Below are 17,330 nucleotides of genomic sequence, written 5' to 3' on the forward strand. Positions count from 1 at the left end.
TTCTAAAAAACAATGGAGTTCTCACCTCTTTTTTGGATTAAATATAAATTTTCATTTGCTTTAATTTAGACATATAGAATATATCCTGGATCTTCCTTATGTTGTAACTCCTGCTGCTGCTGCTGTTGAATCTCCCCCCGACTCTTGGAGTGGACTTTGTGTCACAATCCTCTCAAAGTTGAAGATAACTCTATTATTTGCGCAAATTTTTTCAACACACTTTTTTTTCCTGTTACTCAACTTTCAATATGCTTGGGTGTGTCACTCTGTAAACAGTTTACCTGTTTTACAATGGACTTTGTAGCTTACCTTCGTTGTAAGTGATTTTTCCCTGCACAATCAAGTCAGTAGTCTTCACCATGTCTATGCTGGCTATAGCCATGACATAACATGTCTGTATTTAAAACAGTTTTCAGTGGTCTAATTTTCTGAGGAACAGAATTTTGGGTTTTCATTAGCTGTATGTCAGAAACTGTTGATTATTTATCCTTCTGTATGTAATGAGTCCATATAAGTTTTACTTTCTGAATCGAAATAAATAAAATTTATCATGAGATATGATCTGACATGCACCCATGTGCAAAAAAACTAACTTTATAATGCCCTAATGTGTTAAACAAAACAGCTTTATAAATACAGACTGTTTGTACCCCATAATAATTATATCAGAGCAAAGTATTAGTGCTTTAAAAATATGCCTTACGATAGAAAAAAGTAAACTTGAGACAATGTTTTGCATAATGTAACAGTTTACTTAATTACAGACCAGGCTGCTTCCAATTTATTATTTCATTTGAACTCCGGGTGCAGCCAGAAACATCCCTTTGATGCCACAAAAATAAATGATGGCAGTGGCTCAAAACTGTAAACACAGGGATTTTTGATAGCTGGTCGGTAGGTGATGCTATCATAAAGAGGTCTATCATTGTACAGCTCATCCAGTTCGGTTCCAGCCAAGGGGCGCTGGGCTCCGCCCACAATGAGGAACAGCTAAGCGCTGATTGGTTGGTTTCAACGTCAGTCTTACGTCTTCCCCTTGCAGACAACAACATACCCCGCTGCTCAACGCTAGAAGTTGAATTCAGAGGGCGCAAATATGGAAGGAAACTGCCAGAGAAAAACACTCTTGCTGAGCTCATGAGCGGGCCTAGGAAGGATGATGTGAAGGATTTCACTGGTGTGACGCCGAATTATTGCCCAGTTAGCTAAAAAATAATCGTTAAACTGGATTGTGCTGGAGTCAGAAAGGACGGCTTGCCCCTGATACACTGCTAGCATTTGGGGTCCACTGAAGGGGAGGAAAAAAAATGAGGTTCGCCCAGTTTTTGTTGAAAAACGGCTCGTTAGCTGGGATACCGAAACAAGTGGAGAGGTTTTCCAAGTTTTCGCCTTCCCCGTTGTCAATGAAGCAGTTTATTGACTTCGGTAAGTGCTCCTGGCTGATGTGGTGCTATATGCTCCATGGACACACACTATACATTTACACTGCTAACACGCAACTGGCGTTACTTATTGTCGTAATTTAGCAAAATGAATGCCCAGGTAACTGCAGAGACTGCATGATTGTCTAGGAGACGTCCAGATAATCTGTACAAACATAATTCATTTGTACAAGTGTGTCGTTTAGGAGTTTGCTTTGTTGTGATGTTGTAATTGTTGTTGATGTCGCTCATGTGACCACAGGCTCTGCTAATGCATGTGAGAAGACGTCCTTTGTGTTCCTGCGACAGGAGCTTCCCGTTAGACTGGCCAACATCATGAAAGAAATTGATTACCTCCCTGACAAGCTTCTTGGCACTCCGTCTGTAAAGCTCCTGACAAGCTGGTAGGATACCTGGACTTCTTTTAGATTCACTGTGCTGGACAGAAAACATGTCGCCAAACCTCAGGAGTCAGTTGTTCCCATTATCCTAAGTTCATGCAAATGGGGGATTGCAGAACTTTCCTTCCAGTACCAAAGTCCTCTTCTGATTGCACCATACAGAAAATCTTCCTTGCATTTAATCCTTTCAAAGTAACAAACCTATTACCATCTTTAGCTTTAATGATCTTCACTTTAATTAGACATGAAGATTAGGTTACATTCATTCAAACTGCAGCAAATCCAAAAATAATCCAAAAATTATTGATGGATGAGTTGTTTTCCTATGTACTGGATTGTTATTCTGGGTGTTTGTAAATGTAATTTGATCTAAATATTTTCTTAGTTTAGACAAAAGTGGAATAATGGCATATGAAAAAAATTGTAATTCAAGACTTCATCCTCGATTAGATTCTTTTGAAGATCTCTAGTATCTAGCCGTACTTTTGTTAATCCACCGACCATTTGTCCATCACTCATTCATCCATCCATCCCAGTTTTTTTTTTTTTTTCATATTTAAATCCTGCTCAATCTAAAAAAGATATGCTATGGTAGACCACGTGCTAAAAATGCTAGAGAAATCTTGAAATTTGAATCTTGCCTTTAAATGAACTTGAGCGTGAATAATACATTCCTTTGTTTTGCTTGGGACACAGAACATATTTTTAAATGAATATTGTTTTGCTACTCATGAGTAGCAAAAAATGATCATAATGACATTTTGTTTCAGTGTTTGGTTTGAGGTCCAAACCAAACACTGAAATGCCTGAAAGTAATAGTTTCTAGCAACAGGTGATCATCCCTGCATATGTCTGGGGGTATTTTAAGTCAGTTTGGCTGTGCAAAATCACTGATGTATGCATGTGTGTGTGTGCATGTGTTTGTGCGTGCGTGCGAGTGTGTGTGTGTGTGCAAGGGTTTTTCCTGTATGAAAAAAGTATACATTCTCATGTTAGAAGTTACTTTTCAAAGTTTGCGATCGTTGCTGGTCAACAACTCGGCATTCTCTATTTGCCGACAACCAGTCTTACTGTGGAATAAATTAAATGCGTACTGTTTGTACTTGTCCTGGACGCCATGAAGCGTTAGCTGGGGGCAGCTCTCCACACATGTATCCTACCTCCAGGTTTTTTACTGTTTACATAACAGCGTAAGAGCCACAGATACAAGCATTTAAATGCTCTGTCGAGTTTTGTTTTGTTTCTGCATAACTGAAGAGCTCAGCGGCTTCTCTTAAAGCCAAAATATCTCGATGTTTCATGTTATACCTGTGTCCATTCCAGCAGAGATATCTGCCTGTTCGCATGGACATGAATACATTTTTTTTTTTTTACAAGCTGAAGGTGACTTGAGGGACAGGCTCGGTGCATAGAAAGAAGCACATGCAGTCAGTGACACAGCGAGTCACCTCTCACCCAGATTTCTTTTTTTTTTTTTTTTTTTTTTTTTTTTTTGCACTGACGGAGCGTAAGAGAGTGTGAGCTCAGCACTCAGGCCCCCTTGTTTTCCTGGCCCGCACAAGAAGTCCTGCACATGACAGGCAGATATTGTTAATGAGGAAATGGCAAAGTCCGTTCAGTGTGATGTGTAAAGTTTTGAAGAAGATTAGATATTCTTCTGCTGTTTTGATTGTCACTCCTGTTCATAAAACATCAGCTTGTATTTATGTTGGGGGTTTTTTTTATTATTATTTCCTTTTGTGTCCAACAGGTATTCACAGAGTCTGATGGAGCTTGTTGACTTTTTAGAAAAAGATCCGGACGATAAGGATGTCCTAAAAAAGTAAGCCCTTGTGTTAGACATCTCACTAAGTGTTTGTGGTTGCAGTTTAGGTTTTCTTTTGTCATCGGATGGTTTAATTTCAAACCTCTGGTAAATGATACAAACTCAAGATTTTATAGGAATATATTTTCCTTTGTCTATTATCATAATAGTAATAAACAAAAGTTTTTGCCAATAGTATGTATGACTGTGAGACTGCAGTCACACAAACATTGCAGTTACTGTCAAACTGTTTTTTTTTTTTTTAGGCTTTTATATAGATGTTACTAACAGAGCATTAACATATAATTTTATTTTTTGTACTTTGCAAAGCTTACTGGTTCGCCATTTTGGGTATGTTTCCTTTCAATGAGTCAAAACTGAGAGTTTAACAAGATAAGATAATGTGGAAAGAAAAAAATGAAAAAGTTTGAGAACTACTGCTTATTTTTACCTTAAAATGTAAAAACTGCCCCTACACTAATCAAAACATAAAAAAATTGCTTAATTATTGAAAAGGCTACTTAAGGACAAGAAGTGCAAAAGATCACAGACATTGTAATTAATGATATTAACTGTTTTTTTTTTTGTTTTTTTTAATTCCGGCATTTACAAGTAAGGTTTCTAACTGTTATTTAATTAACAAGTTTCAAATGAAAACAAATACGTGACTGACTCAGTTGTGGCGTGTTCACGTCTATCAAACAAATAGCATCTCTGATGAGCCGAACCCAACGAGAAGCATGCACCCTCAGTTATTAACTTTTTGTTCTCTCTTAACCGTAGCTTCACACAGACTCTAGTGAACATCCGGAACCGGCACAACAACGTGGTGCCCACCATGGCTCAGGGTGTGCTGGAGTTCAAGGAGGCGTTCGGCGTGGACCCCGTCACCAACCAGAACGTCCAGTACTTCCTGGACCGCTTCTACATGAGCCGCATCTCCACACGCATGCTCATGAACCAGCACAGTCAGTATTGCACTCTGTAACAACTGTGAGTCAGTCAACACAGATCCTAACACGCATCAAGTAGCAACTCATGTCAGTAATGGGGCCCTTGTAAATCAAGATAAGTTGTTACCATATTTTGTTTCATGTATTTAATTTAACCGTTATTTGTGAGCTTTAGTCTTTTAGCCAATAAAAGTATATTTCAAAGTACAATAAAAGTCTATCCAAAAAACGAAACATATTGTTGACATGAAAATTTGCATGCGTTAACACATCGATGTTGCTATGACGACTGAGATTCCGTATGACAGAAATTTTGTACACCGATTCCACCTGTAACGCATGGGCCTAGACGGGACTAGAGTCAGCTCTTATCACAAATGCACTCCACACTTTTCAGTGTTTTTTTTTTAAACATATCCTATTTCTTGCTGCATAACATCCCAAATACACGCCTCAAAGTCTGCAGTTTTAATATGGCAAAATGCGAAAAAGTTCACAGTACATATCGACTTCAATTCACTCACAGTTTAGTTTTAACCGTCACCCGTTTTAAACACGTCTCTTTCGTGTTTCCCGTAGCGTTAATCTTCGACGGCAGCGTAAATCCAGCCCATCCCAAACATATCGGCAGCATCGACCCCAGCTGTGATGTGGTGGAGGTCGTAAAAGGTAATAAGTGATCCTGACTTACTGTCTGTACGCACAAAAGGTCTGTTTTCACCACCCCGTGTTTGACCTTATTATTATATTACAATGTGAGAGCACGTACTTTAAGCAGGAAGTAGTGTCATCATGGTGTATATGGTGGGAACTGGTCACCGTGACAGAAACAAGAGGATCCGATGCTCACCGTTTAGCTCAGGTTGCCATGTTTTTTGGTTGTTTGACATTCTGGTAAAGCAGTAACAAGGTTTGGTGTCATGTCACTTTGCAGATGCCTATGAGACCTCCAAGATGCTGTGTGAGCAGTATTACCTCACCTCTCCTGACATGGAGATAAAGGAGGTAAACTGTAAGTCAAATGCATTACATACTTTCTATTTTTAGCATGCAGCTTTGTTTCCTTCAGACTTCTCCTGCAGACCTCACTGTCTCTCTCTTTCCCTCTCTCTGTCTCGACACGTTAGTTTTTTCTGTCTTTTGCAAGCACCAGTCTCTCCTTTTTTTTTTTTCTTTTTTTGTTGTTGTTGTTACTGAGTGTCAGGATGTCTGTTTCCTGTCAGCTGACTGACAAAAACCACTAGTCAGCGTCTAAATGAACTCCTTTTGAACCATGCAGAGACTCTTATAATGATTTTTTTTTTTTTTTTTTTTACATTTTTTTTAGGGTTACTTTTGGAAAACTACAAAACCGCACATTCTAGCATTTTAAATATGTGGTTGATTTGACATGTTGGGGCAATTTGTGCTACAAATCCTATTTTATCCTAGGATTAAGCAGAACAAGTAGTACTAAAGCAATTTGTAGGATCCCGTTTGGGACTGTTAGCAGGTTTTACTATACCTAACCTGTGATGGAGTAAGAGTCTGCTCTCGTTTTGTGCTTTGCAAGGCCTAAATACCACGCATGTCCCTTCCAACCTGCAACACCTGCTGCAAAAGAACACCAGGCAGAATAAATGTTAATGTAATATAACACAGTGCAAGATTTAAATGAGATCTAGTTAAATGTGAATCTGTGCTGTTCCCTATGCAATACTGCATGCTGTGAATTGTCTCCCAGCTAAAAGCCCGGGCCAGCCCATCCACATCGTATACGTTCCTTCGCATCTCTACCACATGCTGTTTGAACTCTTCAAGGTACGTCACCCGAACAACGGGAAAAAAAACAACAACTCTCCCCTGAGTTTTTCCTGTAGTTTCTCATCATTTTCCTTCCTTCAGAACGCCATGAGAGCCACCGTAGAGACACACGAGACGAGCCCGTCGTTGCCCCCGATTAAAGTCCGCGTCTCACTGGGCATTGAGGACCTCACTATCAAGGTATAAAACCAGCTGTTAAACCAGTGCTGTTCACGCAGACTATTTAGCATACAAAAAAGTGGCTCCAAATGGAAATGTTTCATGTCTCTGCCCGTCAGATGTCGGACAAAGGTGGCGGAGTCCCCCTGAGGAAGATCGAACGTCTTTTCAGCTACATGTACACCACGGCTCCCAGTCCCGTCCACGTGGACATGTCTAGAAACGCTCCGCTGGTAAGATTAAATGTGCCCACTCTTGCTTTTGACAAATGTTTTTTTTTTTTTTACGATCTTAAAATTCAAGTGAAATTTTCTGTTTTGTTTTGGAGAAGTCTTGCTTTAATTCTGAGCTCCAAATAAAAGTAAAAATAATATGTAGCGCTCTGTAAGCCAGACAGAGTCGTACATAATCCAACATAGTTGCAAAGTCAGCTGATTACGCAGCGAAGGATTGCGGGCGGCCACATGTTGTTTGGGTTGAAGCCGCAATCAGATGAGTGAGTAAGGAGGTGTTGTGTTGGGAAACCTTTACAGGGTGTAGCTTATAGATGTAATGTTGGCGTAATCCGTCTTAATCTGCACAGGCCACATTGTTAGGAGTTACCTTCATGTTTTTTGTTTCGTTTGTACCTTCAGGCTGGTTTTGGTTATGGTCTTCCCATCTCTCGCCTTTATGCCAAGTACTTCCAGGGAGACCTGCAGCTCTACTCCATGGAGGGCTACGGCACTTCAGCTGTCATATATTTAAAGGTGAGAGCGGGTCAGTTTACAGCAACGCTTTTGAAGCTATAAATGCACTCGGATAAATCACCAAAACACAACGTCCATCTGCATCCGATGAATGTCAGACTGATATCGGGTATGCCTCAAAAATATTTTCTTCTGTGGTATCGTATTTCATAAATTTGTGATCAGCTGAAGAAGTGTTGCGTTGCTGTTCGAATTATACATTTTGTGGAGGCTGTTGCCTTTACCTGGACTGTTTCATTATTATTTTTCCTCTTAAGGTCTTTTATTTGTATTTTAACTATGCAAACTAAACTAAACTAAAATAGGTACCTAAAAATAATCAGGTTTCAAAGCAAATTAGGAAGTAACCAGGATGTCATTGTTGATATTTCGTGAAATTGGATCCTGAGAGTAATTATTTCTTCTCTGACATTTCTGACCAGGCCCTGTCCTCGGAGTCGGTGGAGAGACTTCCTGTTTTCAACAAGTCGGCCCTGCGGCACTACCAGAGCACCATAGAGGCAGACGACTGGTGCATGCCCAGCAAGGAGCCAAAGAAACTGGGCAAGTACGAGAGGACCCAGTGATGGCGGACCCAGGAGGAAGCGGAAGAGATTCTGGAACTGTTTGAATGAAAAGTGTAAAAACAAACAAAAGAAAGAAAGCAAAGTTGTGAGGAGACGATGAAGCCCATCACGTGACTGAACTCGGATTTCTCTGCATGAAATGTGGGATCTTCTCCCAGACAGGAAAGCTTCAGGAGAAACTTTCTTTCAAGGAGAAATGGTGAAACATAAAAACACATTTCAGACCAGCTTAACCTCACGAAACCTCACACACACACACACACACACACACACCACTTGTAAGCCTGTTTGTGCTGCTAATGGAAGATGATAGAGAAAAAAACAAAGCTAAGAGTTTAATTAGTTTCAAGCCTCAGTTAGTAGATACAAGCGCTAAACCTGCTTCTGTTGAGAAGTGGCTTCACACACAAACACTAAGGAGCTTTAGGAGAGTTACGCACACAAGTATTCCCACTGTCACTTTTACTGTCACACGCGGTCATCGCTCCAGATTCCTCATCCATTGATCTTCCAGTTGTGTTTTTTTTTGTTTTTTTGTTTTTTTTATTTCAGTGTTGGTAGGAAAAAAAAGAAACAAATCTCAGCATGATTTCCAGAGGAAACGTCACTCCTTTTAATGTTTCTCAACGTTTTAATAACTAACGTGCACGTGTGAACATGACTGAGCTGTAATTGTTACTCAAATCGGAGACCGATGACACGATCCTCGGTTGCTAATCCTGCATAAGGTGTTTGTGTTTGTGTCTGGGAAAGCCTGGCTGAAGCCAAGCCAGCGTGGGATCACTCAGGTCAAACATGATGAGTGTAGTAACACAAAGGGAGCAAAGTTTGCTTTTAACCCTCCATGTCGCTTAATTCACTCGACTAAAAACATTTCTTAGTGATTTAAAAAAAAAAAAAAAAAGTGATTTAGCAGCTGTGCTAAATCGGATAGTTTTTAGCTAGAAAATTATGAACCTCTTAGTGTAACGTCGAGTCCTCGCATGCTGAACTTTGAAAGTTTTCACTGCAACAGCTGCCAGATTCACTTTGGTCTGAACCAAACAGATGTTTGTCTTTTTCAGTATCTCCTAAAGAAAAAACAAATAACTGCCAAAACTTGCATAACAGGTTCCAGCATATTGCTGTTTTTTTTTGTTTTTTTTTTACTTCTGTGTTATCACCCGAGTGTTTTGTAACGATGTGAGTTTTGTCATCTGTTTTCCATTTTAAAATGCTGTGCAGGAATATAATGAAGAGAGTACAGAAGACAAGCCAATTAAACTTCATGCTAACGATCAGCTTCTTTTTCTTTTCTTTTCTTTTATCCCAGTGACACATTTTCTTAAAAGAAACTCGATACTGGTCTGCGTCGGCGCTGAAGCGTGCTCAACAAGACATTGCTAAGCATTCTCTAGCATGTTTTCTAGAGAGCATTTTGTTTCAGATGAACAAACAGCTGCCATTTTAAAGATATAATAATAATAATGCAAGTTTGTGGTAAAATATATACATATATATATATATATATTGGTGCCTTAACCAATATTTTGCTCCTGAAGTAAGACGGAGACAATATTTCAGTAAGAACAAAATCAGCATAGAGAAACTGTTTCTAACTTTCTGTATGCAAAAGACCAACATAAAGTAGTGCGGAGATTTTCACTTATATTTAGAGGCTTTGACTGGACCATGGAAATGCTTTGACTTGAGTCGGCCCGTTTCACCGCCGGCTGTATGTTCACTCTTTCAGAATGGTGATCCGCTCTCTCAAATCTGAAGCATTTAACAGTTTTCTTCCAAGGTTTCCTGTGTGCTTGTTCAGTCCCACGTTCTCTCTTTGCTGAAAACCCACACCATGATGCTGCCACCACCACATTTTTACAGCATGCAGATGGTTTGTTCATGGTTGCGTGCAGTGTTGGTTTTACTCAACACTTTTTGTTGTTGTTGCATAAAGGCCAAAAAATTCACACATAATCATCAAAGATGCACTTTGCAATTTCCACATTTTTAATTGTGAAAGAAATTATGAAAGCCATTTTTTTTCTCCCACCCATAATTATGTGCTACTTCGTGTTGATATAAAAAAAATAAATGAAATACATGCAGGTTTTGAATGAACACGGGGGGATTGTGGAACAACTTTAATGGGCGTGAATAGTTTTGCATTCTCCGCAGTAATTTGTAGATTCATGTATTTTATTTTAGTTTCAATGACTTTTCAACTCCTAACTATTTTTTGGAAGCAAGTTGTTTATTGAAATAACACGTCTTAAAAGCTCAAAGGCCTTTGTTGAAATGTTTAATGATTCGTAACAGAAAACTACCCTTGTACCCTAATACACTGTGAACCATCACTTTGTTAACTTTAAACTGACGGGATCCCACACACACACACACACATACGCGCGCGCGCACACACTTTGTTGGCTCAACAACTAAAAGACGAAAGCTATATTGATCTAACTGATATGGCTTTACACACTGGGATATCATGTTACTGGTCCCAATCATCTCCCAGTCTGCCTACACTTTTACTATATTGGTCGTTTAATATTCAGTTTTTGCAAGAATGACTTAAAGGCCAAGTGTCGCCACAAAGCTCAATGTGTTTTTCGACACAAAATGGACCAGTGACTGGTGTAAATAAATAAATAAAAAAAACAACCTCATGTTACCTCCCATTATGCCATTTTGTTAGATTTTTATTTTTGCGACTTCCAAAATAGTTTTCAATCTTCAACTTTGCCGCCACCGGATATCACGCTAACGTGTAACCTCCGAAGGGTTTGCATGAAACTGCAACTCTGTACAAATTCAGCAATAAAAGTGTGTCTGGTGTGTAAACAGCTCTGTCTGCCTCTGTAATGATTCTGCTAAACTGTTGTCTCCCTCCACCTCCTTCTCTTCTCTCTTGTTTTTGGAAACTTTGGTCGGGTTGTCCGTCGCTGTAGCAGACACAGTCCAGTGGCTTTCGATGGCCGGCTGCCAGTAGGCGCTGGGAACACACTGTTCAGCTCTGTCGGACAGCTTCATTAGCGTGCCTGGCGATCCCGTGTTGTGGATGGATTCAGAAGTTTGAATATACACTCTGGATACGGATGCCGTCATTTCTGGGCTTTTAATGGTGCATTTGAGCAGTTCTTTATATACACTGTGAAAAGATGATACAATTTAAAAAAACAAAAGAATTGGTTAAAATAAAATTGCCTGTTTTTTGTATATATACACACACAAGGATATGAATAAAATGCACAAAGATTTCAATCTATTCAAACACTCCCTCTTAAGTCTGGTTAAAGGAACAATTTGACCAAATCAGTAATGGTGTACTTCATGTGAATTAGTTCAGAGGGGGACAGGCGGTGGTTTTGTGTATGGAACGGACCCAGAAAAATGAAGTAGACACCCCAACATCTAGTTAATTGTTTTCAGACTTTAGGTAAGGACGATTCCAGATTCTAAGTGTGCATTTTGGATTACAACACTGCTGAAGAATTTAGAAGAAGTCCTCCTCTTCATAATTCTGCTTTGCGCAATGCACCAGTTGTTCTGGCAGCAAAAAAAAAACAAAACAATTCTAAACCCTCACCATGATGCTCCCACCACCGTGCTTGCCAGTTGCTACACTATTACACCTCAAAGCCTCAGTTTGACTCTTCAAAACACACTTCTCCACAAATAACTGTGTGTGAGTGTCTGTGTGGGCTTTTGTTTGTTTTTTTTCTTTCTGATCACCAATTGAAACCGTCGTACAATCTTCCTATCCTACTGACTGCAACCGAGTGACTCAATTTTCCCCTTATCGTGTTTTAGAAGGAGTGTCTGTGTGTGGCTGCCGGCTGGCAGTCATTGGTTTATTTTGAGTCTGACACTTTAGTCATGCAGTCAATGTTCTCTGATCTGGCACACACACACAGAACTACAAGAGACGTTTCTCTTGGATCTCTGCTTTGTTATGAGCTCAAAGACCACCAGGTTCTTTTCGGCAAATTCAACGTTCCATGATTTTTACGCCGCAAAAGTTTGTGCTACGCCGTTACAAGTTGCAGCTGATTCACAGACAGTAAGAGAGCATGCGAGTTCGTGACATGTCCGTATCGACTCTGTAGTGTGTTTGCTTAATAGGCTGAGACGTGTTTGCTCCTGATAGCAAAACCAAAAGAGCTGCGCTTCCATGTCCGCAAAGTTGGCAAAGTTTCCGCCCGTCTTGGTTCTTTTGATGCACAAACACATCAGCGCCGGGTTAGGGTTTAAAATAGAAGTCAAAGACTCGCCTATCATTAGGCGTGACCTATGATCGGGTGGAAGGTCCTCAGCAGTATAAACCTTGTTGGTGATAAACGACTTGTGTAAAGCAGTGTTTGGTTCATCCATGGAACAAGAAACACTTAAGCAAGTTAAAATATTAGGTGGTTAGGATAGTGATTTATTTATTTATTTATTTTTGGTGACTTATAGATTTTTAGCAGGATAAAACTGGTTCAAACCTGTTTCATCTGTGCTGCATGCACAGAGGTGGGTTGACGAGAGTGGGTGAAGGCCAGTGATTTTTTTTTTTTTTAAAGTAGGATATGGAGGAATACGGAGTTAAACCTTTTGTTTTTTGTTTGAAACGAACGAACGCAGCTCACAAACGTCTCCCCTTCCCTCTCTGATGCGCTTTAGCTCTGCTTCCTCAGAAACTTGAAACCGTAAGAACAAAATCAGCGATATTTCTGTTGTTTAACAACTGTAAACCAAACAAGAGATAAAAAAAACCAAAAATGTATTTACCCGTTTACGCCAAGTATGATGAATGGTGCTGTGGGCTCTTGGTCACGTAGAATTGTTGAGATTGCTTAGCTTTCTGCGTGTTGTCTGACGGGATCTATGGAAGTGGTTTCTTGATGTTACTGGTAAAGCAGTAACCAGCGCTGGGTGTTAATTAAACTAAACAAAGTGCAGTCAATCAAAGTTGGTCTTTTAACCAAGCCCAGAAATTCTATTTTCACATGGGACCCGACTGATTTGCTTTTTTTCTTTAATCAACAAAATCATCATTGTGTTTACTTGCCTTATCTTTATCTGACATTAAAATATGTGTAGGTGTGGAGAACTGAAACATGATTTGAAGAGGGAGGCTGAACAGATGAACTTTTTATTGGTGATAAAACTGAAAAAAAAAAAAAGAAAAAAAAACAGGCCTGGGTCCCCGGCTGCATGCAGCCCGGTGGAAAAACAAACACTTATTGTGAAGTGATCAGTCAAGAGTGTTGTCTGCTGAAATAGGAATATCATGAGATTGAGAGAGGGCATCGGGACTAGCCAGTTGCTAGGTAGCACTGGATCCTTTTCAGCGTGTTGCAGCACTTTCAGCCTGAAGCCACACTGGTCAACACGGCTGAAAAACAAGTGTGGAAAAGAATAACTGGAAAATTATGAGTACAGGCAAAACTAAAACAGGCCCTTTAAAGCAGGGAGCTGAAAGAATCGAAGATTTCCTCATTGGTCGTTTCATCTGTAAATACAGACAGAAACATTACCTGATTTAAACCCTCTTCCACCAAAATCATTGTCCCAGCAACATAGTATAAATATTATAAAAAGTCTCTTCGTCAGTAAAGTATGCCCTCAGGTTCTAACAATAAATATTTCTTCAAAGTCGATGGCAGAGGCAATTGATCAACTCCTCGCTGGCAAAACCCTCGCAGACCGGCTCTGATGGCACATCTGGTGAGATGAAGCAGGCTGCGCGGTGTGTTGGTGCAAACGGCAAACATCGAGTCATAGAAGTCTTTATGCCGCTGCCAAAACAAAGAAACCCAAAGTCAAAACATCGTCTGTGACATTTTAACCAGGAGGCTGCGTATGTGGCTTCTCCAGCCTCAGTGAACCAAAGAAGGACGGGTCTACCTCATAGCAGTCATCGGGAATAGCTCCTCTCCACTTTCTTGTGGGTTTTAAATGTTCATAGGAGTTCACCAGAATTTCTACAACTTGGGGGTAGTCGTAGCAGGACTGCAGTACCTGTCAGAAACATCACCCATCATCCGTTGCCTTAAAATGCATTTTCACACTTTGTCGTTCGAATTTCAACCCGTCTCTCTTTTTTTGCGCACGGTTTGAAAAAACACACATTCCCTCCCTTCCACTTTGCTCCTTGTCGACATGAAATCATGAAACATAAAAAACAAAAGGGACGTGAGCACTGCACACTTTTTGGTACCTTGTGGAACTGCGGAGGATAGATCCGCGCCGCGTTATAGTTCAGCAGAAGCTGAAAGCAGACCTCAGGGATGGCCATAGGCCTGACTCCTGTCACTTTGAGGACGTATTGAATGGGAGCGCATCCGTTGATGTCCATGGCTCGAACATCCGCTCCGGCCTCCAGCAGCATCTGCATCAGGACGTGATCGCAGTTCCAGGCGGCCATGTGGAGAGCTGTTTTATTATCCCCTTCCTTCAGGTTGGGGTCTGCAACAGAAAGATAATGTTTTTAACAAGAAGAAGAGAGGAAGAACAAAAAAAGTTGTTTTTTTTCCACACATTACAGCCTTGAAGTGGATCCAGAACCCCCTCACCCGCTTGGTGGTCCAGCAGAAGGCGACAAACGAAATGATGATCTTGGCTGTAGACTTGCTCCTTGGAGTCGAAAGCCCAAAAGGCCGCAGTCATTAGGGGAGTCTCCTGGAGAGCGTTGAGGGAGTTGACGGAGGCCCCGTGGGTCAAAAGCAATGCCACCAGTTCTGGAACCCCAAATCTGGCGGCTGTGTGCAAAGGCGTGTCCTCCTCGTTGTTGTGGCTGGCTGTGTTGACCTTTGCACCTTCGTAAGCAATGCTTATCAGTGAATCAACATTTTCATTGACTCCTAGGCCGGTTCACACGCGCATGCATCCTCGCGGCTCTACCTTTGAGGATGAGCTGCCTGGCACACTCCACGGACTCCCTGGCGATGCAGTAGTGCAGAGGAGTGTGACCGCTCAGCGACAGGCTGTTGACCTTTGCCCCGTAAGCCAAGAGCAAGGCCACGCATTCGCTGTTGGAGACCTCGCAGGCCACATGCAGGGGCGTTTTCCCGTTGGGCATGCGGTTGATGGCCGCACCTTTCTGGAGGAGGACCAGCGCCGTCTCCACGGCGTTGTACATCACACATACATGGATACCCATCGCCCAGGATTTCTCCAGCTTGTAGCCTGGCAACCAGTATCCTGGGGAAATAAAATCAGCAGAGCTTTTCTGAGTTATTAAAAAAGCTCATTTAAGGTTTTAATTGCTATATTTACTTCAGTGATTTAATGTTTGTGGGCGTTTAACACCACCTGGTGGTTAAACTAATACATTACTCTCATTATGGAGGGGAAATTGGGAAAATTAAATTTTTACTTACCCTGTTTATAAGAGGCCAAGACCATGCTGGGATCTTCCACCTCCAGCACTGTGTCAATGTCAAGTTTGCCAGAGTTCAGAATCTGCAGGACTTCCTCAGCATTGTTTTCCTGCAGGGCCTTCAGGAACTTCTCCTTTAGCTGTTTGACTGCCAGCTGTCTGGGGCTCAATTCCTCCATGTAATCGTGCAGAAAGCCACTCTGTCCTCCCAAATCGACAGGGTCAGAACTTATTATTGTCCACAAAGCATGTATGAGGTTGGAAATGATCATGCAAACAGTAGCAATAAGGGAATCAAGAAGCATGTCAACCATTAGAACCTATAGCCATGGGAATAGTTTGGGGAAGGAGGACGGAAATGAAGTCGAAGGAGACGGGAAGCGAGCGGCGGCAGCAGCAGCAGCGTGTCGTCACGAGGGAGAAAATAGTGACTCCTGAAGTGAGACATAAATAGAAAGCGCAGAGGTCGGTTCCCGCTGCTCACCGTAGAACAGCTGTTCGGCTGAGATGTCTGTCATTCAGTGGAAGGTCACATGGTATAAATAACCGCCTTTCTGAGTATGTTAGGCCCTCTGGGGAACTTTGATGATTCGTTTTACTTTAACCAGATTATTTTCTGGGGAGATATGAAGTATTTTACTGATATATCAGGAATTAAAAGGCACCAAACTTGCACATCAATAATTTAGCAAGGAAAACTCAGCATTTTATTTCTATCTGAAACCCATGCAGCACCCTCTGGCTAAAGATTTGGAAATGTCTTGTAAACAATTTTTTTACTTTTTTATTTTCTCACACTGTATAACAATGTGTTTTGAGTACATTTATTCAATCAAAAGAAAATTTTCACGGAAGAAAAAAAAACACAGCAGAAGGCGACAGTTATTTGCACCCCCAACAATTCCTGCAAAAAAGTAGCTCCTGTTGCTGTTTATTATACCTTATTTCCTTTTTAAATTGATCAGTGTCCAGAAGCCTTTACCAAATGATCTATGATTTCCTGTTCTGTTAGGATATTAATATAATGTGACACAGAAAGCTAATGTTCAAATTGTGAAAGATGACGGAACACACACACGGATAATAGGTCACAAAATCAGCCTCAAGAAAATGACTACTTTCCTAAAACTTCCCACGTCTGCAGTAAGAAAAATTGGTAAAGGATGTTTAAAAAAAAAAAAGGTAGTGCTGTGAAATAAGGAGCTCCATGCTCCGTTTATCGGAGCTCTGGTAAACAAAACGTATCCAGAGCTCCCTGTTAGAGCACTGCTGTAATATCTTCGCGACATCCAGTAATATTTTATACATCTCTGTTTGTGACATGTATTTTCTGCCCTGCCCAAATGTAAATGTGCAGACGGGGTTTTTTTTGTTGTTGCTTTGTTTTTAAATTGCAACATGTAAAAAACTGATGTTTAACAAGTAGGTTATTTATGATTGATAAAACTGTTTATATCAAAATAAAATCAAAATATCTAAACAGGAACAAAGAAATAACCAAGGCAAACTGTGGACAATGACTGCACATTTTATTTAGCGTGACAGACAGGTTGCTGCCCTTTCAAACTCTGCTGAATGCAAAAAAAAAAAAAAGAGAAAAAGACAAAAGAGGAGTAGGGCAGCTTCGTAAGGGTAAAAGCAAGACTTACTGTCGGTGACAAAGCTCTTTCACTCTCAATGCACATAAAAAGACAAACACTTCCAGATCGATGTACTTGAGCCACCTGCGTTTCTTTGGCCTGCCAGGAGTACCAGGGTCCCATCCACACATGGGATGAGTAAGCCCAGGCAAGCTCAATCAGACACGTAGAAAAGATGCACCGCGGAGTCCCGCCGGTGGCTCGGGGTCTCCTCCAGCTCCTGACGAACTGCGCAAACACACTGACGCAATATAAAACAAGGCTTCTGCAGGATCCTTACACCATATTGCTTTTAGTGTTTAACTGTACATACAAAAAAAAAGAAAAAAACAAAAGAGAGAGAGTCAAAAGAGTCCAGGTTGCTGTATATTCACAGAGGGTTACAAAATATTTCGTAGGAGTTATTCGCTAGAGGAGCAGCATTGTGGTTGCGAGAGAGGAAAACCACAACGGGAATTACTACCGAGTATCCTTCTCTCTTTG

General features: G+C 40.8%; 2 protein-coding genes across 4 annotated transcripts; one reads left to right on the forward strand and one right to left on the reverse strand.

The window, feature by feature from the left end:
• The first annotated feature begins 1,022 nt into the window (after positions 1–1,022).
• On the forward strand, positions 1,023–8,760 carry pdk4 (pyruvate dehydrogenase kinase, isozyme 4). 3 transcript variants are annotated; one of them, XM_007572997.2, is made up of 11 exons: positions 1,028–1,425; positions 1,684–1,825; positions 3,573–3,644; positions 4,410–4,594; positions 5,159–5,248; positions 5,514–5,591; positions 6,303–6,379; positions 6,464–6,562; positions 6,661–6,774; positions 7,177–7,290; positions 7,713–8,760. In XM_007572997.2, exons 1-11 carry the CDS (start codon positions 1,308–1,310, stop codon positions 7,854–7,856), a joined length of 1,233 nt encoding a protein of 410 aa, XP_007573059.1. In that variant the 5' UTR covers positions 1,028–1,307; the 3' UTR covers positions 7,857–8,760. The 3 variants fall into 3 exon arrangements, with proteins under 3 accessions (XP_016516630.1, XP_016516629.1, XP_007573059.1); XM_016661143.1 differs by lacking the exons at positions 6,303–6,379; positions 6,464–6,562; positions 6,661–6,774; positions 7,177–7,290; positions 7,713–8,760 and adding an exon at positions 5,784–5,881 and having other exon boundaries at positions 1,025–1,425; XM_016661144.1 differs by lacking the exons at positions 5,514–5,591; positions 6,303–6,379; positions 6,464–6,562; ... (1 more) ...; positions 7,177–7,290; positions 7,713–8,760 and having other exon boundaries at positions 1,023–1,425; positions 4,410–4,619.
• Positions 8,404–16,627, reverse strand: asb4 (ankyrin repeat and SOCS box containing 4). The gene is made up of 6 exons (XM_007572999.2): positions 15,209–16,627; positions 14,730–15,029; positions 14,402–14,644; positions 14,047–14,294; positions 13,734–13,847; positions 8,404–13,624 (listed from the first exon to the last, which is right to left on the reverse strand). The coding sequence occupies exons 1-6, from the start codon at positions 15,519–15,521 to the stop codon at positions 13,436–13,438; spliced, it is 1,407 nt and encodes a 468-aa protein (XP_007573061.1). The 5' UTR covers positions 15,522–16,627; the 3' UTR covers positions 8,404–13,435.
• Positions 16,628–17,330: the final 703 nt, after the last annotated feature.

This window comes from Poecilia formosa, unplaced genomic scaffold (assembly GCF_000485575.1).
Source record: "Poecilia formosa unplaced genomic scaffold, Poecilia_formosa-5.1.2 Scaffold313, whole genome shotgun sequence".
NCBI lineage: Eukaryota > Metazoa > Chordata > Actinopteri > Cyprinodontiformes > Poeciliidae > Poecilia > Poecilia formosa.